This window comes from Uranotaenia lowii, chromosome 3 (genome assembly GCF_029784155.1).
Source record: "Uranotaenia lowii strain MFRU-FL chromosome 3, ASM2978415v1, whole genome shotgun sequence".
Taxonomy (NCBI): domain Eukaryota; kingdom Metazoa; phylum Arthropoda; class Insecta; order Diptera; family Culicidae; genus Uranotaenia; species Uranotaenia lowii.
The window spans coordinates 47099511-47124951 of record NC_073693.1 but is presented as its reverse complement, the minus strand read 5'-3'; the positions used below and the strand labels follow the sequence as shown (position 1 = coordinate 47124951).

Sequence of the window (25441 nt, the reverse complement as noted above, 5' to 3'; positions counted from 1 at the left end):
TTCGTAATCGATGTTTTTGAAGTCCTGGTAGAAGGAAGAAGATTCCTCTAAGGGGGCGGTAATGTTAGTGACATCGAGTGAGACCACTAAAGCCGGATGATGAGAAACAACTTTGACGAGAGGAGCAGGAGCTAAATCAACTGTCGGATTCCTGAAGCCTTCGTTTACGAAGCAGAAGTCTAGCATACGGCCGTTTTCGTTTTCGAATCTGTTGATCTGGCGAAGAGTCGCGGTGCTCAAAGAGTCCAGGAAGATGTTGGAAGGAGCCGAGGAATAGGAGCGCATAGGATCTGGGAACAAAAAGGCACCATGGGAAGGGCACCATTTCAAACCAGGCATGTTGAAATCACCGATAACAAGAATGTCATCTTCGGGAGAGCAGATTGAGCTTACTTTTAAGAGGCAGCGTGAGAAAGACTCAGCTACAACCAGGTCACTAGAGCGATCAGGAGGCACGTACACTACGCATAAGTACAGTTTCCGGTCACCGAGATCAATGCGGGCCCAAAGAAGTTCCAAATCGTTCCAGGAACTGTCTTCGATCAGCTGAGCTGTGAGTCTGGACTTTACGGCAAGTAAAATTCCGCCTCCAGTTGATTTTTTGCTGTTCAGGGGGCTTCGGTCGCAACGGAATACTACATAGTCTGGGCCGATAATTTGACTGGATAAGGTGCGGTCGTTTAGCCAGGTTTCTGTATAGGCGATGATTTCGTAGCAGGAACTTGACGTGGCAAGGAGGTAGTCAACCAGACAGGAATTGACACCACCGACGCGACGTTCTGGTAGTAAACGTCGATAAGCTCAGATGTGTCGGGTGCAGAATAAGAACGAAGATCCCTGGACATGCAAATTCCATCACGCGGAGAAGAAAAGTCGATAACAGCGTACTTGCCTGAAAGCGCAGGCTGGAGAACCCCTTCACCACAGGCGAACTCAGGGCCGGGACGACTGTTGTCGCTGGCAGGAAACAGCGCGACTGAGTCGAAGGGCTCAGGGATCTCCGTAGTTCTTGATGCGTTGCGTCCCGGTGCTGAAGGCCCAGTTGATATAACGGAGTATGGATGATTTTGCAGAGATGAGGAAATGGCGGGCGGGAATGAGCTGTGTTCGGGTAAAAGATTATCACAGGAAGATACAGTTCTTGAAAGGGATGAATACTTGCCTGGATAAGTAGACTGGAGAACCTCATTGCGAAAATCGAACTCAGGGCTGGGACGGCCGATGACGTTGGCTGGAAACGGCGCGACTGAGTCGAGTGGCTTTGAGGCCTCCCAAGTGCGGAGTTCGTTGCGTCCCAGTGGAGAAACCCAAGAAACATTATACGGAATCGATGAACCGTCACAAATTAATTGGCAGAGAGATATGGTCTCGTCGTCGTTATCAGCGGAGGTGGGAACTGGACGAATCCCACCGACCACCAAGATTCTAGGTTCGTCTACTTCGGGGGCGCAGGTGCGGTCGTAGACCGAACAGTGCTGATTATATTCGGTGTGAAGGCTTCCGCGGCTGGCTGGGTTACTTGAACCGATCGGGTAGGAGTCAAGGGCCGTCGGTTGAAGTTTTTTGGCTGATCAATGAATTCACGGAAGAGGATCCCCGTAGGCTAGGTCAAAGGACACAACGCGATATCTTTATATGCTGGATCTAATCCGATTTTGAATGAGACGACGGTATAAGGAGAACAAGATCGATTTTGTTGAAAAAAGTATCAATCCACCAAACTGTCCGGATTTTCGTCCCATCGAGAAATATTGGGCAATAGTTAAGGGCAAACTGAAGAAATGTGGCAGAACCATGAAAAACCCCGCTCAAATGGAAAAGTGGAGGACCAAAATGGCGAATGAGGTTAACAGCAGTACTGTGCAGAAAATGATGGGTGGTACCACAAAAAAAATTCGAAAATTTATCCGAAAAGCTGACGAATGATTTTTATGTATTTTTTTTCCTTAAAGTGCAATAAAAACCCTACAAAATGACATTTTTACTTTTGTTATACGTTATTTCTTTGCGGAGAAATGATCAATTTTATCCGACCAGATTCTATGTGAAACAGACTTTATGTCAATGATATAATTTAAGTTTAAATCACGATTATAAGAACACATATTCTGGTTATGATCTCTGAATTCAAAATTTGAAATTTTTTTTTTGAGTTAAGTCAGATAATGATAATTTAGAATCAGAATCCCTTTTTATATATTTTTCTGTATTTTATATGGACTTCTATGGAGGAAAAATCCTTGTATTTTTTTTGGAAATGAGTCTATCAAAAATTGGTTTGAATGTCAGAGAAGCTACAGAGAATGAAAAAAACTTTCGTTTGAAAAATGTTAAAAACTTTGATTCTCGAGCTATGGATCCGAATTTCATCAGGTTTTGTGAGAACATTTCATACAAATGACTAGAAATGTTCAATTCAACATTTTTTTGGTAAACTTTTGACATGAATTTAAACTTTGAACTTATAATCAGGATCTGAATTTGGATTCATAATTCGACACAACTTGCGGTATTCTGAATTCCTCATATTAATATTTTTTTCTAATACATTTTTTATGCTTTCTGAGGAAATTCTAAACTTCTTATAGTTAGTGTTCAAAAATGAATTTATTTCTTGTAGCAAACCGCTTTGGTATATTCATTTTCTTCTTATTTTCAATTCGTTACTTCAAACATGTCTTTTTTCATTTCCCAAGTTTTTGGTAAGCATCGTCATATGCACCCATTGCTATCAACTAACGGTTTCCTGTTCATTTTTTTTTTTCAAACAAACCTCCAACCTAAACCACCCAATCAAAATCCAATTTGGAGCTGCAATAAATCACTTTTCGCGTATTTCGTATTTATGTTTTGCCGTTTTCGGGCATCCACAAAATCAATTTTGTTGCAGTTCCAATTTGCAGCTCCCAGCGAGGTTCACACATTCATATGTATAACGACTTAATTAGAACAATTTGCTATTCGGTTTGCCGATTGGCATTAAAGATTCAATTATATTGTTGCATTTAAACGAGCACGAATGGGCACAAAATGATTTATTGAATGGCGGTAATTGGTTACAATTTTGAGGCACCTCGGGAGCTACACACTGTTTCAAATGTATGAGAAGTGCTTGGCAACCAAAAGACGATGAGAATTATTAAAAATAAATTTAGACAAGGTTTTGGGAAAAGTAAAAAAAAATACTATTTCAATTCAAATCAAAATCAGAAATTTTTTTTAAACCTAATTGCATTTTCTTCAGATTTATTAATGCACCATCAGTTCATACCGAAGCATTGTGACGATATTTTAGATATCATAAATTAAACAATCCATTGTATATCGGTCATTCACAATCATATTCTCATCCTTTTTTCGGTAACTCGATTCCAACCATGATGAATTGTTCGAGCAAGAATTGTGCCGTCCGGTTTTGTTCTGTGTCGCAAACATTATTGACGATATGAACTTCATTCCATTCTAGCGTCCCAACAGAACTAGCTTGGTGCTACACGGAAATTTATGTTCTGCAACATCGGCTCCACTTCCCAGCAGGGGGTTGCGGATCAATTTCGAAGCTTTGTCTGGTGCAAATTTTTTTGTCTTCTGGTTCTAGGAGGACGAATGTGTGCTGTCTAATGTTTCCGTATTGATGTTGGGTAGCCAGAGTCGGACCATATTTGAATTTTTTTTAGATACAAATATTTAGATTTTTTTCTAATGATTAATATGACAGATTTTTTCTATCTTGAGTTTGGCTGATTGTAGTATTTTCAAAAATAAATTATTTTCGAAATGAAAACAATTACATAAAAGTACAAAAAGGTTAAAAAATTATCATGAAGTAAATGAAATTATTAAAAAACACCGCCTGTAAATCAATTCGTGTAAGTGGGTTGAAGCACTTTTTATCAAAAAATGACACCAGGAAAATTACCATAAATCGTTCAAACTATCAACAAGACACAACAAAAAAAAACATTAAAAGAATAAATGCAAATTGAAAAGAAAAGAATAATATTTGAAACATGAATGTAATAGAACAAACTTCACGAAGATTAAAACTTATTAAACCACTTGAAAGAGCTTCAAAATATTTAAATTTTCACAAAATTGCTAAAGCACATCCCGCGAAATGAGGTGAATAGGGACAAATATAGGGAAAATAATTGTTATTCGATTATCAAACAACATTGAAAAAAACCTTTGTGTTTCAGGTTCAATGAATTCATTGATTTATTACATATAAGTGCAATTCACATTATATTGCTCAAAACATAAAAAAAATTAAAATATTTATTCGAAGCATAAATGAATCGCAGAATATATTACCATGACAAATAATGCTTGAAAGCACTGCAAACAATGATGTACCGTTAGACAATTTGGGGCTCATTTTGAATTTCTCAAACCCCAGGGTCCAAAAAGCTTCGTTTTGGTTCAAAACTCATTCATGATTTTTTGCAGAATTTTTAAGTTACGTTTACACGAGTAAATATGAACTTTTAGGTTTGTATGGGAAATTGTATATTTTGTACTGAGAAATCAACATAAGTTTTGTTTCTTCTGTGGAGCCGAGCCAGTTGTGGATTTGGTGCTTATTTGTAATTTTACCGCTGAACAACTTTAACGAAGACCGTAACTTCGTATCTTATTAGACAAAAGAGTTATTAGGTGTTGGATTGAGGCGAATCCTTTGGCATTGAAAAGCCCCAAATTCAATTAACATAACTGCTGGTGCCTCGCGAAGTAATGAATGAACAGTTGTCATGCAATACCTTGTTAGGACACCTATCAGTGATGTTAATTGAATTGATTGTTTTTCAATGCCAAAAGAAATGTCTCAATCTAACACCTAATAACGTTTCTGTCTAATATGATACGAAGTTACGACAAAGTTGTTGACATTAAAATTTCCTATTAAGAATTTATATTGGATCAAAAACCTAGGGTTCACAGAAGAATAAAAAATTTTAAAGTTCTAATTTTCTTATGTAAATGTTCTTAAGAATTCTGCAAACTTTTTAGACTGCGAGGTTTCAGAAAATCAAAAATGACTCCGAATCGAATCAGCCTTATGTACCATGTCTGCGAAATTGGTATACGGAAAAGAATACTTTTTAAATGACTATGGCGAAAAAAAGTCAGTCTGATTAAATCTGCCTAAAATGGAGAAGTTTTCAACATAACATTTTTTAATACACTTATATTGGGGTTAATCAGGACATGCAGATACATTACAGTGTCCAGGATAATAATTCATCTTTTAAAAATGTTCATGTCTGAAAAGCTTGAACAGAGCGAATAACATCTTATACTTAAACGGTTTATTAAACTGTTGAAAAAACACATATTTACACACTTTAAATGGAACAAAACGTGAAAGTTCAAATCGATAAATGCAAATACTTAAGAAACCGGAAGCTTCATAAATTGCTTCAATTCTAAAAACTACTAAATAAAACGCTAAATGGATGCTGTTGATTCAAAACCAAACTAAAATAACTTAAAAAAAACTTAAAGGTTATAACATAGTTCAAAATGGCTTGGAAGATCCAACACATTCAAAATACGGCTAAAAACCCAGCCTTATTGCCTTTTTTGACCCAGATGACTCTGAGCAGCATACACATTCGAAAAGTAAATATTTTGAAAAAATTCAGTTAAACAAACATTTTAAAGATTTAAATTACAAACAATTTAAATGATATAAAAAAAAAACAAATAAAAGGCACGCATATAATTTTTAATGTTTATTTCAAAATCTTGGTCACGGTTTCTCTGAGAGAACACTTAATGTTCCGAAAATTAGCATCGCTTATTTTTTCATCACTAGAATGCTAATTTAAAAAAATCCATCTAAGTTTTTTTTTACAATATTTTTTTTTATGGTTTATTGAAAGGCACTGTTTCAACAATTGTCTTACTTTCTGCAATATCTAAACTTCATACTTCAAAAGAACTTATAGGAAAATTCCCTGAGAAGAACTTTTTCGAGGACGTCAAAGTGATTTGAATTGAGGGAAAAGAGCTTGAATGGCGCTAACAGAGTGAATTTTGTTTTATAAACAGGAGAATTTTTAGACTCCATAAATGCTCTTTACTTGAAATAATTCAGATTGAATTATACTAAAGATCAATTTTGTAATGTGAATAAACAGTTCTGTACATTTAAACACACAACAATTAATAGTTGAGTCATCAGTATACAATTTGTGGTCTTGGTACACTTATAAAACGGGAAGTATTTTGAGATTTTAAAATTAAATATAATTCACTCTGTTAGCGACATTAACACTCTTTCACTCAATTTGTATCACTATGACTTCTTGGACAAAGTTGATGCCAGGGTATTTTCCTATAAGATTATGGCATCAAAAATGGAGTTAGAAAAACGCAAAAGGTAGAACAAGTGTTCGAACAGTGCCAGTGATGAGTAAGCATTTTTGCCTTTGAATTTAACATAAAAAAGTTAAAAATAATCGTAAAAAAATAATTGTTTTAAACTCCTTTATGGATAATTCGGGGTTAAATTTAAAAGGAAAATCCCAGCTTTAGAGTGGTGCACAAATAAGCGATGCTCATTTTCGGCAAATAAAATTGTTCTACCAGAGACTCCGTGAGATTTTATTGAAAAAAAAAACAGAACAAGGATAAATAAATAACTGATAAATAAAGATTTCCAGGAACTAATTTGTTGAAACACATACAAAAAATCGTTTTTGAACAAAAATAAACTTAAAAAGATAAAAACTTTCCTTTAAGTTCTGGCAAATTGGGACATCTTCCTCTATTCTCAAAATCTTTTTCATAGTAGTTGTTATTAAAAAGACATAACTATTCACCGATAAGGTCGATTAACTAATTCACAAGCATTTAATCACACTAACCGAAGCATAAAAAAAAAATACAAAAATCCTACCTCGTCTTTAGAATGGATTTTTATTAAGAAGTGTTACCAATCAAAAAACCTAAAATTTGAAACCAACCATTTTAACTGTAAAATTAATCCTTTTACACAAGGCCACAAAGTTTACATCCTTTGATTTGCAAATAATTTAAAAGCTACACAGCAAAAAAATCTGAATCCTTAACAACACTGAAATTGAAAACCTTTAATATTACATGACATAGAACGCGATTTATTAATGAAAAATAACAGACTAAAAAAAGCGGCAGCAAAAGCGTTTCTGGAAGCGTCCCACGCTACTCTACTTGTACATTGAAAGAAAGTGAAAGTGAGTTTTAAAATAAATCATGTGAAAGACAAACAATTTGTTCGAAAATTAATGAAATAAATGAAATTCATTATTTAAAGATTGTTTTTCTAATAAAAAATTAAAAAACTCCATTGAATCGGATCAATGAAAAAGTAAAGAAATCAAATTTCAATAGGATATTTTTCCTAAATTCAGTGGCTTTTATATTTACATCACTTTCATATTACACGTTGCATAATTTTACAGGCGTGTAATATTAACTAGCACTGTTAATTCCGTCATATATGATGCTTCTTTTTATTTAAATCATATGTGATGTAATTTTCTAATTTTTTTTTGGTAGTGTGTAATTTTGACTAATTTAGGTGCCTTGGATCCAAATATGCAATTTTTCCAACAGCTTTAGTGTTTTAAATAACTTCTGAAAATACTTTAAAATCATTTAAGACATTACTGCATTTTTTTAACAATAACATGACATTTTAAAATAAAGTTTTTAAATCAATAATCAATTTTGATATTTTGAGTTCTGTGACAAAAGCAATGGAGGCTTTCAATTTGTTTCGTTTTCCTCAATTGGATGAGGTTTTAAACCAAATTGATTTTTAGATATTTTTAAATTAAAAATTTAATCGTTTTGCAGGTTTTAACAAACGTTGTTAAATGAATTCAATATTTTTTTTAACTTTATTCAGTAATGTCAGGAATACTACTAAATTTAAAACTTTAAACGTAAACCAAATCAAAAACTCATCATGCAAAACTCAAAAGATCATGTATCATCATTTTTAAATTATCGTTCCTTAGCTGAATTAAATAGGTATAATAAAGAAATTCATTATCAGATAATTTCATAAACAAAGATTTGATATTTCATTAGTTATTAATAAATATTTGACAGACAAAATTTGACAAAAGATTGGAGTTTAGGGCGCTCAAATCAACCAAATCAATCATTGAATTATAAGGCAACCAAATTATTTTCCTTTATGTTATCAACTAAATTTTATTAATAAGTTTTAAAGATGGTTAGGCGAGTTTATTGAAAAAAAAAATCCTTCTAAAATGTTTAAAAATACTTATCTTTTACATCTTTATGTTTTGTTTTAATTAAAAAAAAAATCGAATTTTCAAGTCAAACTATTTATATTTTATGAAATATTTTTTATGAGCTTGTTTTTGTTTCTTAATTCTGAAATTTTATGTTTTGAAAACATAATTTTCTTGGAAGCCTTTGGAACTAAATTTTCAAAAAGAAACACATAGTTTCCACGTTTTGTCCTGTCCTGGACCTAAGATTCCAATTGAAAACGAGAAAATATTCAGGGCTTAAAATTTTAAACTTCAAAACCTTTGATTGAAATTTTATAAAGGTTTCTTTAACCTTCCAAAGCCGTTCGCAAAATATCCGTTTCGGGGAAATTTGAGTTGTTGTTTGATTTTGTTCTCCTGGCTGTAAACGTTAACCGATTTTAATGATATTATATTCATTGAGTAGGTAATTTAGCCTACTTACTCAACATTTCAAAATAAAGTCAAAAAGTATTACCAGGTTATCAGAAACTGGTTCAGAAAGTAAAAAGTCCGGGTAATCAATTTTATTTTTAAAATACTCATAACTCTTGATAGCTTCTCTGTATTTAAGTGTTTCTTTAATGTTTGAAATCGTGAAGAATCCATCTATCCGACAGTGTATAGATATGTTGGGGTCCAATGAAAGTTTTGACCGTTATCTCAGATCTTCCGGTAGAAAAAAATCTTACTTTAAAAAACCGACATTTAGTTTTGGCTTTGCTTAGCTGTATTTCACTTACCAATGAATCGATTTTCAAAACTCAAATTTTAATTTCTTGTCGTTAATTTGATCATTATTTTCATAGAACATACTTGGTTTGTCAAAATTCCCAGTTCTTCAGTATATTGGAATGGTGATAAAGAGGTTTGAAATGTGCGCTTCGGGTCATATTGACCCGAACAGCTTTGGAGGGTTAACTTTCATTGTTTTAAATCTTGTTTTCAAATCATCGTTCATGATTTTCAACTTATCTTTAGAAGGTTCGAAAAATGATCCGAAGAAGTAACTCAAAAGTGAAATTTGAAAACGCAATGATAACTGAATTTGTATTACCTTTGTATTAAAAGCACAACAAAATTTGGAGTGAATTGTTTTTATTTTATAAGTTTCTTATTGACCTTTTCTAAATCTGTTATTTGTCAGTATAATTGGACATGTTGTATCATAAATATTCCGAGTTATTCTTTTGAACTTCAGAACTTTTTAAGCCTTTTATTTTAATAAGTAAATGAATTTTAATATCGAAAAGGGTTTTATCTTTGACTTTGATCGCTGACAGACTTGAAACAAAATAAATTATTTTATTATTATTATCAAATAAAATTCAATTATAAACTATTTAATAAGTTCTTCTCGATTAAAAATGTTTTTTTTTTACTTATCGAGAGTTCACATTTCAAATCGTGATTAATTTTTTTTTCTCAAATTCAAGATTCTACACCGAAACTCTTTAATCAATCCTTCAACTGAAAATGAAGAAAAGAAATGTTAAATAAGATGAATAAAAATTAACAATCATTATGATTTTTCTAACAATTTTTAATATTGGTTAATTTTTAACCTGATCTGACAATTATTTGAGAATTAAGTTTTTTTTAGATCTGGTGTTACATTTTATGTATTCTATTCCTGTGCATCAATTCTTTTGTCCGAAGCTTTATTCGTAAATTTGATTTGCATTCTTTTTTTGGTGTTCCGGAAACAGTGATTTCTAATTTGAAAACTAGATTGCATAAAATTTATTTTCAAGCAAATTTGTAGTTCAAAGTAAGGAACATCGTTTTGAATAATTTATCAATGACTTGCCGAAAGAAGAATTGATTAAAACATTTCATTCTGATTTGTTTTGAAAGTTATGATTAATTTTATTTATTTATCTGTGAATTTTTTTTGGTGTTTGTGTTATAATCATGATTAAGAAAACGATGTCAGAAAACAATTTCCTTATTTGTTGTGTACTTTTGGTATTATTATTATTTTTAGCTAAATTTGAATTCTGGACCCCCGCTACCCCCTTTCGACGGGTCCTTCGCACGGGCCTGGAGCCTACCCCTTTTCTAATACTTTTCTGAAGCTTTCAAAAATCAAATTAAAAATATGTGAGAGAACTGATTTTTTTGAATTTTTCTGTCGGTAATCATAAAACTTTTAAAAATGAGTCTATTTGTGTTTTGAAAATCAATCAGTATTTCAAGTAACTTAGTTATTGTATTTTGTAAGAAAAAAAATAACCCAGCACTGTAGAGAATAACGGGGCTAATAAATAATATAAAAGAAAATGAATATATCGTCTGCTCGGAAAATAAAATTATGTCAATGATTATGTCATGAATAAATACTATCGATATTCTCTCAGTGCCTGTTGCTAAACGACGTCTTTCGATGCTACACAAAACAAGAGAGAGTCAGAGCAAGATTGCAAAAGTCTGAGAGAGACAGAAAGATTCAAATCGAGGAAGAAAAGGACAATGTTATATATCTCAGTTTATTAACGAATTTTAACGCGAACGGTTGGTGCTCTAGAGATGCGAAAAAAAATGTTAAGTGAAAAGTAGAGAAGTATGTATGTATGTATGTATGAGAACCCACCAGTGGCTGATAGGTCTTTCGACCCGAGGCGGTACGGGAAGTCTCGATCACACATTCAAATTTTGTCCATGCTTAACTCACAAACAATATTTGCAGTACTACCAAGGGGTCCGTTACCACTGGTTTGGAATAGGTTTGACTCATCAAACTCTCTTCCAACTGTTCGAAACAAATTTAAAATAATTAAAAGATACCCTAGTATCCTTCGCATAATTCCAAACTTGCCGAGATACTCCGGCTGGCAGTGTTCGGCAAAAAAACGCTAAACCGCTAATCGCTAATTAGTCCGCTAACTTTTTGTTAGCGGTTTAATTTTGCCGCTAAGTTTTGATTGAGCTAGCGAATTAAAAAGTTTCGCTATTTTTGGGTTCCGCTAATTGAAGACCGCTAACTCCCATGTATTTGTTTCAAACTCAAGAATTTTTACGAATTTCTTATTTTGTTTTTGGGGAATGCGTACAAAATCAGACGATAGGAGTGTTTTCGTTAATCTCACACACCGGCTGAGTGCCACACAAATTAACTTCTCATATCCTTAAGCACTTCTCTCCGCAACTTCAATAGTAGAAGAACCCAGTAATAAACTATTTTCAACTTCGTTCAATCAGCTTATTGATGTTTAAGTGGTGAAGATATCTACTTTTAAAAAGTTTTTTTTATTCAAATTGCAGATCAGTTAATTTAAATATAAGATAATATTAGCATTGAATTATGGCATTGTTGAACTGGCCATTAGACTGAGTCAATTGACTGAGATTATTTTAAATTTTCTCGAAGCTTTGTTTCAGTTCAATACTAATCGGCGACTTTTGCAGAATTTGACAAAAAAAATGTCGATAATCGTGATTTAGAATTTCTTCAGATAATCGAGTCATAGCGTTTTGAATGTAAGAATGTCTTTTAATATTGAAGGCATTACTCGAAAAATCATAGATGAGTTTTGAACTTAAACATAGGGTTTTAGATCTTTGCAACAGGGTTTCAGAAATTTCAAGACCTCAAATCGATACAGTCTAAATAGTTAATTAAGCCTTCGATTTAAGCACAGAGAATTAAGTTCGAAAAAGGTTTGCTCCCATCATACATTTCTATCTTGAAAGTTTGAAGAATGTGAAAACTGTTTGATTGGAAACATAATTTTAAAAAATCTGGACTGCGTAAAGTATTTGAATCAAAAGAAATAAAATACAGCCATAATTTATGCTATAAATATTTTATGTTTTTTGTGTTGTTGATAGAAATTTTAATTAACTTTATTTGTATTTTTCCGGTGTAACATATGTACTGCAAACCCGAATAACATGAAATTAATAAACATAAATATTTTTAATGTACGTTTTATTGGTCAACAGTTAGCAGTTAGCGATTAGCGCTTTAAGTTTAAGCGATAACGTTTTTAGCACATTTAGCGATTCAAATTAGCGATCGCTAACTTTGACTGAGTTAGCGATTTAACTAGCGGCGCTAATTTTTCTGTTAGCGATGCCGAACACTGCCGGCTGGCTTGAACCCACAATCCATTGTATTTCAGTTTTTCGTTCGTTTGATGACCTATCCAACCCCCCACTGATCCTCTTTAATAGAGTTAAGCTATTTTGAATATTATATCAATAAAAAATTTAACATTTATACTCATCATCTTACCTTGGAACTATTCCATCTAAATTTTTTTTTTCGGAAGATTAAAAATGAAATAAACGGATACTTAGCTGAATTTTCTGGATCTTGATGCACGCTACAATTTTCTTGCTTTTCCCAATCAAGGCAGCCATCGTAATCCATATTAATTCGTTCCGTTCCGGTTCCGTTGAAATATATTTCCTCCCCAGACCACAACTTCTCAAACTATGCTCTAATTTCCCCTTGATTTTTCAAATCCCATTCATGATCACATTTTTCACAACACCAGACAGTTCGATAATACGACGTTCTACAGATAAAACTATCTATCACGTTAACACTTTTGGTATAACCGATTAAAAATCGACAGCTGAATTTAAATTTACATTAAATTGCTGGAGTTTTGGTAATTTAAAATTTTCAGCTCCAAAAACCACGTCTGTCACATTCAACCAACGCCTACTTCTCCTGTTAAGTGAAAAGTAGAGAAGTGTGAATAAAATAAAGGGTTACGTTTTCGAGCTATAAATGTATCGAATCGAATAAAGCTATTTACCCCTTTTTAAACCCTAAATGTTTATTTAGGGTTTAGTCTAAAGTTTCCAGATTGCCCGGTTTTATCCGGGTTTACCCGGGTATTTAATACAAAATTTGGGAACAATCCGGACCGCCCAGGTTTCTCGGCTTTCATTGAAAAATGCCCGGATCTTGTTCGAATTTATTCACTTTATTTGGCAAAAAAGAACAAATTGTGTTTTTAAAAAATTATTTATTTTGCCGCCAAAACGAATTTTTTTTAACAAGTTTTTTTTTTTAAATAATCATAAATAGTTTGTTTGGAAGCCCTAAATATGATTTAAAACCTGTTGATGGAATTTAACGAATTTTTTTCAGTATTTCTTTTATGATTTTTATTGAGTAATTCCTGGGTTTTGACAAAGTTTACCCGTATGTTGCCCGGATTTTTGCCAGGTTTTTATATAACATTGACCGGATTTGTTCGGTCCGAATACGTGCTGAAAAAATTCTGGCAGCCTTAGTTTAGTCTCCAAAAGTACGACCCTGTCAAACATGGCTTCCGGAAACCAGCACATTTTGTCCAAAACTAGGTCACCCAGTGTAGAATATGTGCACACTTCAAAATGCTTGCTGGTTCCCCATTTTGCCCGGTCGGCCTGTTTCAGCTGTATTGCTTTCAATTAATCATTGCTATTCCAATGGCAACAACAATCAAAGCCCATTCATTCAGCTGAGCCTCTCGCTCGTTCATATGTGTTCCTATAAAACACTTTACGACGAGCAGCAGCAGCAGCGCCTCAATTTCTTCGAAAACCTAGACTCAGTCTATGTCCTATGTGTCTTTGGAATGCTGAAACATTGGTCTGCTCCGGATGTGTCCCATCCGGAAGCAACATCCAAAACAGAAGATTTAATGTCACACCATTGCTGTTTCTTTTCGAGTGGAAGGGGTTTACGGGAGCTGCCCAAAGCTTTTTAGCCCTCCTAGAGCTAGTTGCGCTGTGTCTCAGTATCTGTGGCTCGTCTTTTGGCTTGTTCTCGGCTGCAATCAGGCTGTCTAGCATTGGGGCTAGAGTTGTTCAGCTTTCAAGAGCTTCCTACCGAGAAGATTGGTGGATCTTCTCAGACCTCTGGTGGTCCTTCTGGTTTGCAAGATAGGGTACAGATTGTTCTTTTCTGCGTTGCTCGATGGGTGCACTGCTCAAGCAATTAATCTTTTCAAATTATAGAGATGCCGCAAGCTGAACTATGATTGCTCTCAGAATGAGCACATTTTTCGAATTCCTTGGAATACATACATCAATTACAAGCTGGATTCGAGAGGTTTCCTCTGGAATAAGTTCTGCTGCTTGAGGGACAATATTAAGTAGAGAAAATTTTGTATGCTACTTACTGCAGTGTGTCGTTCAAAGCTGGAAGAGAAATTTGAAAAATATGTTAATGAAGTTTAATGATGAAAAAATATAATGATTTAATAAAAATTTAAATTCTTTTTTTTTAATTAAATAATGTTTTTCCTATGAGCTTGAAGTCAAGTGAATTAACGGGGCCTGTTTATCGGTGAGCAATCATCGTCTACTCAACGGACTACTTCCGGCATTGACAAGTGTTGATGCACTTGTTCCTGGCAAACAAATTACCCGTAGGTAAATGTGTCACAATCCAAATCACGCATGACAAAGTACACTTGAGTCTGGGTGAACGATAAAGACAAATAGGTATGTGTACGTTCAGAAGTACCGACAAACCACCCATAATTAGCTTAAAACTACAAAAGCGGCTTACGATTTCGGAACCGGGAAAACATTTGCTTCGAAGCCAGAAAGTGTCTGAGGACTGAGGGTGGAAAAACATTTCGGTTGGCATCTCATTCTGGGTGGAAACTCGGTCCTGGAGGCGTTTTGCGAGACATTTTCTCCGGGACGAGTGAAAACAGAAAAAAAAAACAACCTGAGGAAAACTTGCTTTAGCACTCTGGGAAATTTTCTCTCAGTAACAACCCTTTCAGCCGGTTGTAGTTCTATGCTAGGATTCTGAAAGTCAGCTGTTGAGTGGCAGCTAACATAACCTTCTACGCTAGTCCTGTTATGTAGGGCGAGAATTAGTTTTTTTTGGAAAAATACTTGAAACGAAGAGTGATCACACCGGTAGTTAGACGAAGTCAACACTTGTTGAGGTCAAGTGCAAGTATCGTTTGATCCTACTAAGTTAGTTTGAAGGGTAAAATTCTTCTTTTAGTTTTCAAATGATAAAAAATTCATAAATTTTTTTTGAAGTTTTTGCCAATTTTTGACTTACTTGATAATGCACACTTTTTATGGAAATATTTAGAAATTTCCAAATATTAATTTTCAACGATTCACGTTCAGGAAAATGCTACAAAACTCTGTTTTGTGTGGTTAGCTTCATTGTCATTTGGGAAATTCTCAAATGAAATCAAAGACAAAACGAATCTCTGAAATTTAGCTTATATAAAACTAGCTGATCCCGTACGAACTTCGTTCCGCATTTACCTGATGATTTTGTATTTGGTTGGTAATTGGTAAAAAATTGCTTAAAATACTAAACAGAATTTACAAGCGACATTTTTGCTTGTCTACCAAACGGAAATTTAAAATAGAAATAGATTGACCGTCGAAATGAACACCCGTGTACGAATTTTTGTCTTTTTCGGATGCATAACAACGAATTATGTCTAAAATATTTTAAAGGTAATATTTACGGCCACTTTTCTGTCGTCTGATTAAAGTTTTTAATTTATAAACCAATTGCCCGTTTTGTAAATTACTAGTGAATGAATTTTTGTCTGGATCTCATGCATAATAAAACAATTATTGCAAAAACATTAAACAGTAAATGTGAACGACCTCTTTTTCTGTCGACTAATAAAAAGTTTGATATCAGGAATCGATTCCTCATCCTGCAAAACTCTCATGTTTAAATTTTCGCCTCGATATGATGCCTAAAAACGTAATAATTGCAAGAAAAAAATGGAAAATATTTAGACGAATCCTTTTACTGATTTCTCGTCAAAACTGACACGTGAAATCAATAACATGTGCTATAAAACTCCCATGTGCAAATTTTCATTATTATCCGATGTATAATCAAGACAATGGGGCTTATTCTGAGAGTCACGACTCCAGAAACCACTCTAGGCTAGAAGTTTCAGCTCAAATGTTCTGTGATCGATTTTGAGAGCTCATTCATACTAACGTTTCTTCTCTGAAACATTTCCTGGAGTCAGGATAAAGAAGTGAAATTTTGTGAGTCACGCAGAATAACCCCCAATATAGCAAAAACAGTGAACAGATAATATGGAAGATCATTTTTGCCGACCCCTGACTCGAGATTTGAAATCTAAAACAATTGAGCGTCCCTCAAAACTTCTATGTGGAAATTTTCATCTCTATCCAATACATAATAACGTCAATACCACAAAACATTGAACAGTTCAAATGGACGACCCCTTTCGCAGACCTCTGAATAAAATTTGACTCCTGAAATTAATTACTCGTTCGTTGAAACTTCACTGTACCAAGTTTCCATCTTAATTCAATGTATTTAAGCATTAATATCGCAAAAACAGTGTTTATATGGACGACCCCTTTGGCCGACCTTTGACCCTGAATTTGAAACCTGGAATCGATTGATCGTTCGTCCAAACACTCTTGTACAAATTTTCATCAAAATCAAATCTATAATAACGCCAATATTGCAAAAACATTGAACAATTGATATGCCGACCCTTTTGCCGACCCCTTCTACCAAATTTCATAACTGGAATCGATTGTCCGTTCCTTAAAATCCACTTCCGCAAATTTTCATCTCAATCCAATGCATGATAACGCCAATATAGTAAAAACATTAAAAAGTTGATATGGACGACCCCTTTGGCCGACCTGACTTTAAATTTAATACCTGGAATCGATTACTCGTCCTTCAAAACACTCATGTGCAAATTTTCATATCAATCCAATGCATAATTACGTGAATATAGTAAAAACATTGAACAGTTCATATGGACGACCCCTTTTGCCGCCTCATGACACAAATTTCAATACCTGGAATCAATTCCTCATCTCTCAAAAACCCTATGTGCAAATTTTTGTCCCAATCCGACGAAACATAACGTCAATATCGCGAAAACAATATTTGTCTTGTATGGACGACCCCCTTTAGAAGGGGTCATCCAAAAATCTGAAAACATTTTTCATCATTCCTGGTCCTAATGAGTATCCATACCAAATTTCAGCTCTCTAGCTCTTAAGATGGCTGAGCCTATAGAGGACAAACAAACAAACAAACAAACCCACAGAAATTGCGATATGCTTATCTATAGCAGGCTATAGATAATCAAAAATCATGAAATGTACACAGCAATAAACGAGGGTAGGTTTGAAGGATTAAGAGATAACTTAAATTAAATTAATAATCTCAATCCAAACATAATCGAAACAAGGTATTTTATTATAATAAGGCTGGAACAAATATAAATTTCTTTTTTTTTTCAACCCAGCCCCCTCTCCCCTTCAAAATTTCCAAAAGACCCGCAGGAGGGAGTAACTAAAGTTTGAAGTATTTTATGTAAATTTCGAGAAAAAAAAACAAATATCCGAATGATTACAAGACCAAAAAATCAATTGTGTATGATGGAAGTTATTTCACCTTTTGTATTCTTGATTTTATTGAACTTTTCAATAAAAAAAAACTTGATTTATAGGTTTTTTGGTTTTTTTTTTTGAAAAAGCATGCAATTTTGTTGCATATAAGCTTTCGTGCAATTTATGTGTTTTTTGCAATCTTTTTTATTATTCCCCTTCCTCACAATGTTCCCACTCCGAGTGACAAAAGAAGGATTTGAAATTTGATCCGGACTATTTATCAAAACTATATGAAACGATTAAACTATTAAGTTTATTACTGATAGTATCAACAAAGAGAGGACATCCTGGATGCTGAAATGATGAATAATTGAAATCTAGAGTTTGATTTGATTAGGTCGTATGAACCAATATAAACAAAATTGAATTATTGGCTGCAAACGATTGATAAACGAGTGTTTTATGTTTGGTAAAAACTTGGTTTAATTTGGTCAATAAATAACTTTTACAAAATGATTTTAAATTATGACGTATAACGACTTTCTCAGTTTCGAGTGTAATTTGGTTTTTGCGACTTTTTTCACTGCACTTGATTATCGTGCAAAACAAAGGTCGCTTCATAACATTGCAACAAGTTGGTTTTTACGACCTAATGCATTTTCTAAGAAAAAATGCTTCGGCAAACGTTAAAAAGTTAAAAATATACACGGGATTAGTTAGTTAAAGTAGTTTAAGCTATCCTGTAATAAATGTTTCTTCAATTGGTACCGGGTTTTAGTTTTTATTGATTAGATCCTAGGCTTCAGCCCTTTATCTTATTCTATAATATAAATGACACTTAATAACTACAGTAATTGTTAATTTGTAAAAGAACACTGCACAATTCTACTTTTGATTTGCTCTCTGGACATGCTTAGTTGAATAATATCGACGTTTGTGTTGTAAAATGCCATCATTCGGTACATTGGTTCGTTTCTGGCGTAATTCTGGATACGATTAGCTAGTTGAAACGGCCTTACGCTTCGTAAACTGCTGCGGCCTTCGTACGGAGATATACAAGATAATAAATACGGCGAGTAATATCTTCCACAGATTAAGTCCTTTAGAAACAGTGCGTCGATCGATTTTCTTCGGGTTTCCAGCGTTTCCAAACCTACCAGCATGCACAAGACTCGATACTCCGGCATTTCTGCTTGCCACCCAAGGTTTCTCAAAGCGTATTTCAAGAACTTCTTCTGAACTCTCTCTAGTCTGTTGTTGTGTATGTTGTAGTACGGTCGCCACACAATGCCGGCATATTCAATGACGGTCCTAACTAATCCAGTGTAGATAGAAACAATCGTGTAGGGATTATCCAGCTCGTGACAGATTCTACTAACCATTCCGAACATAGAATTGGCCTTTGCTACAACTTTTTCGATGTGTTTTGAAAAAGTTAACTCCGCGTCCAACTCCACTCCTAAGTCTTTTACTGAGCTTTGCCGAGCAATGATGAAATCGTTTTCTAAGCGGTATTCATAAGTGATATTGCTTATTTTCCGGGAAAATGTTATCACGTTGCATTTCGAAGAATTGATCTTAAGGCCGAATCTACTGCAACACTTTGTGAATCTGTGCAAGGCGTTTTGCAGAGTCACGCAATCCTTCGGGTGACGAATAGGTAAAAACATTTTCAAATCATCCATAAACCAGCGCGAACACATCAGTCAGCACTTCAGGAAATTCGTTCATAACAGCGATGAAAAGAAGGGGTCCCAAGTGACTCCCTTGTGGAACACCACTGTTGACCGAGAAAGTACTAGATCTCACGTTCACGGGTAAGTTCAATAAGTGAAACTCTCATGAATAGATAAATAAAATTTTCAAATTCAATATTTTTTTCATCACAGAGGCAGCTGACAAAACAGATAGCTACAATTAAAAGTTACAGGAAGTAACCAGCAAAGTGGAAAGGAGTTATACTTAATGGACTCCTTCGCAGCACCGATTCCAGGCTGCTAAAGTGGTGGAAAGGATATTGCTCCTCTAGACTTGCTGGAGTAGGGTAGAGATTTGAATAATTACCGTGCGTTTCGCAAAACATGGAAATTCTGTAGAACTCATATCACCAGCGAGACCCAGGCAACGGTCCAGGGAATTAAACGTGAGTCCTCTTTTTTATGCTCTATTTTGAGGTGCTCGGAAAATTTCTAGATAAAGTTTTCTTCTGAATCACATGCCTATTATTGAGCCCTAACAAGCAGAAGAGCCATGCAATGGTAAATGTCTATAGTACTTGAAGCAAGCTAGGAAGAATAAGCATAGTTTTAGACTAATGAAATGAATTTGTAAGGTAAATCTAATCAATATGCAAAAGGACGTTTGCGCCAAACATAAAATGCCAAAGGTTGTAAATGCATGTTTAATCGAAAACCCAAATTTATACTTCAATCAAATACCCTACCCTCTTTCTAATCTATTTTTGCATCATATACCAAATTTTCAGACAATTCTGAGCGGTATTTTAAATATAAGAATAAAACATAAGTTACAAAACTTCAACTGCGATTTTCTCGAAATACGGTCGGTGGCTCTTACGACCTAATCAAAACAAACTCTAGAAATAGAAGTGGCTTTGGCGAGTCACATATCGATCAAACAAATTGTGTTTGTGTGTGTAAGAAATGTGTTTTTTCTGTTAATTTGACCCATGAAGCGAAAGAACCTTCTTGTTTGCATAATTAAATATTTAAAAAAAACAAAAAATACGCCGCGCACTCCTAAATGTATCGAATGTCTTTGGTCTTTGTGTCATTTCTTCTTACCGAGAATATCAAAAGACAAACCAGTGCAGTGGTTCTGTATTTTAAATCCCGTTTTATTCTATACCCGATCAGAAAAGAAAAACAAAGAAATCTAGATGAGCTATTTTGATATTCAATTTTTGCCTATCAAAATGAGATATAATTTTGTACTCGTAGGATGTTAAAATATCTCAAATTATAACAAAAAGTCCATGTAAGCATAATTTTATAATTATATCACCCCTTGATAGCTATAACCCAAGTAACACCGATAATTTTGTAAAACTCCTAAAGCCCCTTATGAAACCAAAACTTGATCTTGTAGCGTGCTATAAAACTTTGAGTGTTACTTGGGTAATTATATCAAGTATATCTCAATCATATAGGATTTGGACCACCAAAAAATGCAAAAATATGAGTCTTGTATACAAGCTTGTATGCAATATATGTCTTACACGAGTTACTTGTATGAAATTGTTGGACTACCTCCTGACTTAAACTCAAACTTTCATGCACTGTGCCCGTGCCCGTGCCGGTTCGAAGGACCACAAATATGTTCGGGCACGGGCGATGGGAGGGGGGGGGGGGTTTGGATTTCGGGGAATTTCTTTCCGTCTCCAGTCGACGGCATCCACCAACACTGGAACTCCAGGTAAGTCGACAATTGATGGCACTGCACAGCAGCTGATCGCCAGCTCGGGGAGGAAGATTTCGTTTGCACTTGGAGGTGTACGTTGATGTGTTTGAAATTCTTAGCAATTCAATTGCTTTTCTCTACCACTAGATTTCGGATGCACTTATTGAACAGTCGCTTAATTGGACTTTAACTAATCGGTTTATTAGGAACGAAGTGAAAATCCGTGCGATTCGTTTTAAGTTACTTTCTACTCTAAACTAACTAAAATGGCTTACAGACTATTGTGTGAGACTCTCTCGGCGAAAGTTGTTATGTTGCGATAGAGTTATGCTTATTCTAAGGTACGTGCACAGATAATGAGTGTTTGCGAAAAAATGGCTTAAAGTGTCAAGTGAACATATAAAAAACACACATTAAAAGTAATTCATGATCGGTGTAGTACCGATCATTTCGGCCACCTTGAAACTACAATTTCAATACCCCACGTGTCCAACGGATGCAACTTCGGCTGGATTCGAAGACACGGCTTGTAGGTTGCCCATCGAGGAAACTGCTTCGTCCCAGCGTTGGAACTGGTGCAGAATTTGTGGACGACAAAGGAGATCCGGTAGATCGAACGGTGTAGGCTGAAGTTATAGGAACGCTAATCACCTGTTAGCGCCTCTTTAGCGCGTTGAGCAACATTCGGTGTGCTCTACCGATCTTTGTAGACTCTGCTTTCTTCATAGATGGATTTGGCCGTCTTCAATGGTGTATGATAAGATTCTGCGTCGAAGTATAGTGGGTGATCTATTAGCGCTCCGTTAGCGCGTTGAGCAACGTTCGGCGTGCTCTAACGATCTTGGACGATTCTGCTTGGTACTGGCTTGATAAAAGGCGATGAATACTCGATGGCAAAAAAAAAGATGAGGTAGAGTGGTGATTGGGAAGGGATCTGAAATCAACGAAGACCAGGTAGATTGTGCCCGTCTGTTCCAATCTGGATAACCGATGCGCGTTTAGCAGCGATAGCTCTACAACGATGCGGTGGCGGTTTTAACCGCTGGGGTATCCGGAATGGTCCTGTTGGCAGAACAGGCGCACACTACTCCATAACGGTAACAGAGGCCAAAGGGACAACGTAGCAGCAGGATTCACAGGCAGCGTCTTCTCCTTCATCGTTTGTTTTGGTGGCGCGTAGATAAGTGGCGGACAGCGAATTTTGTAGTACGACGGAACCGACGAGCAGCGTATCTTTGAGCGCGTACCCAGAGTTGAGCCCACAGGATGCGTTGAATACTACGCGTTCGTTGGTGGTTTTGCTGGCTTCGTTGAGCACTGGGTGATTTGGCAGATAGCAGTGTGGTTTGTAGTCTTCAACAAGATCGCTCCGGTGCGCCATTCCGAATCGGCCGTTACTTCCAGGAATCTTGTGGTGTGTATCTCTGGTGGAGTTTCGATGTGTGGCATTCGCTTCGTCATCTCCAAGGGTGGTTTGTGGATCCTTGGACCGAGAATGGTGGGCAGCGTATCCTTGATCGTGGATTTGAATGGTAGAGGGTTCAGCTTCCATTCTCAGGCTCCCATCGGCGGTTTCCATTGGCTGGAACTCCCCAGGGATCGTTTCTCGGGTTTGATCAACGGTGGAGAGAAAGCACGCTCGCGGTGCGGTGGTGGAGTTGGAATCCACTTTGCCAGAAACTGTCCAGCCAAAGAGGGTGTCCACCAAAAACGGAAAATAATCACCAAGCGAGTGGCGTACGCCCGTGTGGAGCTCATGGTAACATTCTCCACCGATGATCATGTCGATTGTTGCTGGAACGTTGAACGGAGGTTCTGCCAATGGAACTTTTGGCATTTTCCAGGCAGTTGTATCGATCAGGGATGTGGGAAGATGGGAGGTTGGCTTCTTCATGACGAGGATATCGAGAGTGGTGGAGAAGTCGCTGTTCCTGGATACGATCTTGGTAGCTAACTTGTGCTTGATGCGCTTCACTGACTCTCCAATTCCGGCAACTGCGATGTCCACGGGGCTTTGACGGGTGGCGAGTTTGTTCCCCAGCTTCTTGGTGATGAAGTTGGACATCGCTGCAGAATCTAGCAGAGCTCTAGCAGGAATATTTCTACCGTATCGGTCAACTACTAATAGCGAGACTGTCTCCGAGAGAACGGTTGAATCAGAATGCACGGAAAGATTTACTGTTGGGGCCTAAGCAATCTACTTGGGCCTAGATTCGCGTGTACGGAAAGTGGTGTTTCAGTAGAGAGTTGCTGTGGATGTGCTATTTGGTGGTCGTGCAACATGGTGAGTTGTTTTGCTTGACAAATCCTGCTCAGAAACTTGGATTTGCAGGATCTTGCCCGGTGGTTTGCGTGAAAGCAATTCCAGCAAAGACTGTGCTGTGTCACAAGCTCTCGCCGTTGGGAGCTTGACAGGTTCGAAAATGATGGACATTGGTAAAGCGGATGTGTTTTCAAACAACAGTGGCATGGCAAAGTATTGGATTGAGTTTCGGACGTAGCTGTGTTCACGACAGGTCGGATGGGAACTGGTTTCTTCGGGATTTGCCCGGCCACCTTGGAAACGGTGGGCACTGAGGAACGATGTTGGAGATTGCTATCCACGGATTTCAACATCCGGACCTGGTGGATGAGAAACTCGAAGAGCTCGTCGTATTTCACCTCGTCCTTCTGTCGAGTATCTTGCTCCCATGCACGAATCGTCGCCGAACCCAACATGTTTGAAAGGATGAAGATGAGCGGAGTGACCCAATGCTCGATCGGTTCGCCCAACTTTCCCAAAGTCTTAACGTGTCGCTGGAAATCATCAACCAGTAAGTTGAGGTCTTGTGCTGACTCATGCTGGATCGGTAGAAGGTTGTACAGGCCTCGGAACAGCTTATTTCTGAGGAATCGCTGGTTGTCGTAACGCTTTTTCAATGCGTCCCACGTCGACGCATAGTTATCGACTTGGGTATCCACAGACTCGAACGGTTTTCTTGCCTCCCCTTCCAGCGACTGCATCAGATACTGCAGCTTGTTGATGATCGGTATGTCCTCGTTGCAGTGGATCATCGAGAGAAAGTTGTCACGGAACAAGATCCAACGCGATCCATCTCCACTAAATTTCAGAAGATCGATTTTCGGCAGCCGATCATGGAAACTGGAAGCCATGCTGTGAGAAGCCGATGCATGAATGATCGTCGAACTCAACGGATGCTCCCTACTTTCCAGTTTGGACAACAAGAAACCTTTCGCTCAGCAAAACCGATCCTCGAAATCCGCCCGAAACTCCAGATGTGTCTCGAACCGTTCTTCGCTGTCACCCATCTCGATGTCGTTCTGCACGTTTAAGAAGAGTTCGTTGCACTTTTTGAGCGCTTCTGAACGTACCGCAACCTGGCAACAATCCCGTTCATAGGTGAAATCCGCTACGAACTTCTCCACCACATCTCGTTCAGCACACGCTCGTCGTCTCGTCAGAAGGACCGCTGCTAACTTTTTCTCCGCCTTGCTAGCCATCACTCAATCATTAAAATACATTCTCTTTTGCTGACTTTTGAATTTCTATCTTCACACACCTTATCGGAAAATCACTATAAATATCGTTGGTTACAGGAAAACATGGCAAAAAATATAAAATTATATCCTTCGCCTTACAACGAACATTTTCTATCAAAGATTCCAGAGAATATAAACAATTATTTCGGCCTAATGATGGCATGCAACTTTACTAATCGAACGCACCAGTGATGGCATTTCAACAAAAATCATGTGTTTGAAAGACATAAGTTGATGCTTCTGTTAGCTTCAAATTCAAGAGTTCACCGGGCTAAAATATTTTTAAAAGCAATTGACTTGAACAACTGTTGATTTTTCAACCACTAGTAAACACTTTTTTCAGATTAACCATTTGACCATTTTCTGATAGTTTTCACCTAATAATCAACTAAATACATGCAAACTTGTATTGACAAGCAATCATTTAACAGTCATGACAGAAAATTTTTATGGATTAAACCAAAGCGCATTTGGTTTCGAATTTTGAAACCGATAACTGTGGTAAAACTGAAAATTATTTATATCACCGATATACGAATTTATCCAACCTGTTGAAAACGTGATTTGGACCTAAGGTAGACACGTTCACATTTGAATCTTTTTAAAGAACTCAAAGATCAATTCCCCTAATCGTGTTAATTTTTTTTTCGTATCAGTCAGAAATTTTCATAACTGTGCCAAGGCTTGTGATATAGCTCAGTTGGCAAGTCTGTTGTCTCCTGAGCCGATGTCCGCGAGTTCGAGCCCAAGAGTAAACATCGAACACAGTTGAACCGGATAAGTTTTTCAATAACGATCCGCCAACTGTAACGTTGATAAAGTCGCGAATGCCATAAAGATGGTAAAACGACTATAATCAAAAAAAAAAAAAA

General features: G+C 36.2%; 2 protein-coding genes across 9 annotated transcripts in view; both read right to left on the bottom strand.

The window, feature by feature from the left end:
• Positions 1–25441, bottom strand: part of LOC129755635 (EGFR adapter protein-like) — a 230159-nt gene that overhangs the window by 136648 nt on the left and 68070 nt on the right. For 6 of the 8 annotated variants that reach the window (XM_055752223.1, XM_055752226.1, XM_055752224.1 and 3 more), the window contains exon 3: positions 14399–14417. The exons of the other annotated variants lie outside the window; for them this stretch is intronic. The gene's annotated coding sequence lies outside the window, so the exon portion shown is untranslated. The remainder of the gene's footprint in view (positions 1–14398; positions 14418–25441) is intronic. 8 annotated transcript variants of the gene reach the window in all.
• On the bottom strand, positions 22114–24182 carry LOC129752145 (uncharacterized). Its single transcript, XM_055747939.1, has 2 exons — positions 23231–24182; positions 22114–23162 (listed from the first exon to the last, which is right to left on the bottom strand). Exons 1-2 carry the CDS (start codon positions 24180–24182, stop codon positions 22114–22116), a joined length of 2001 nt encoding a protein of 666 aa, XP_055603914.1.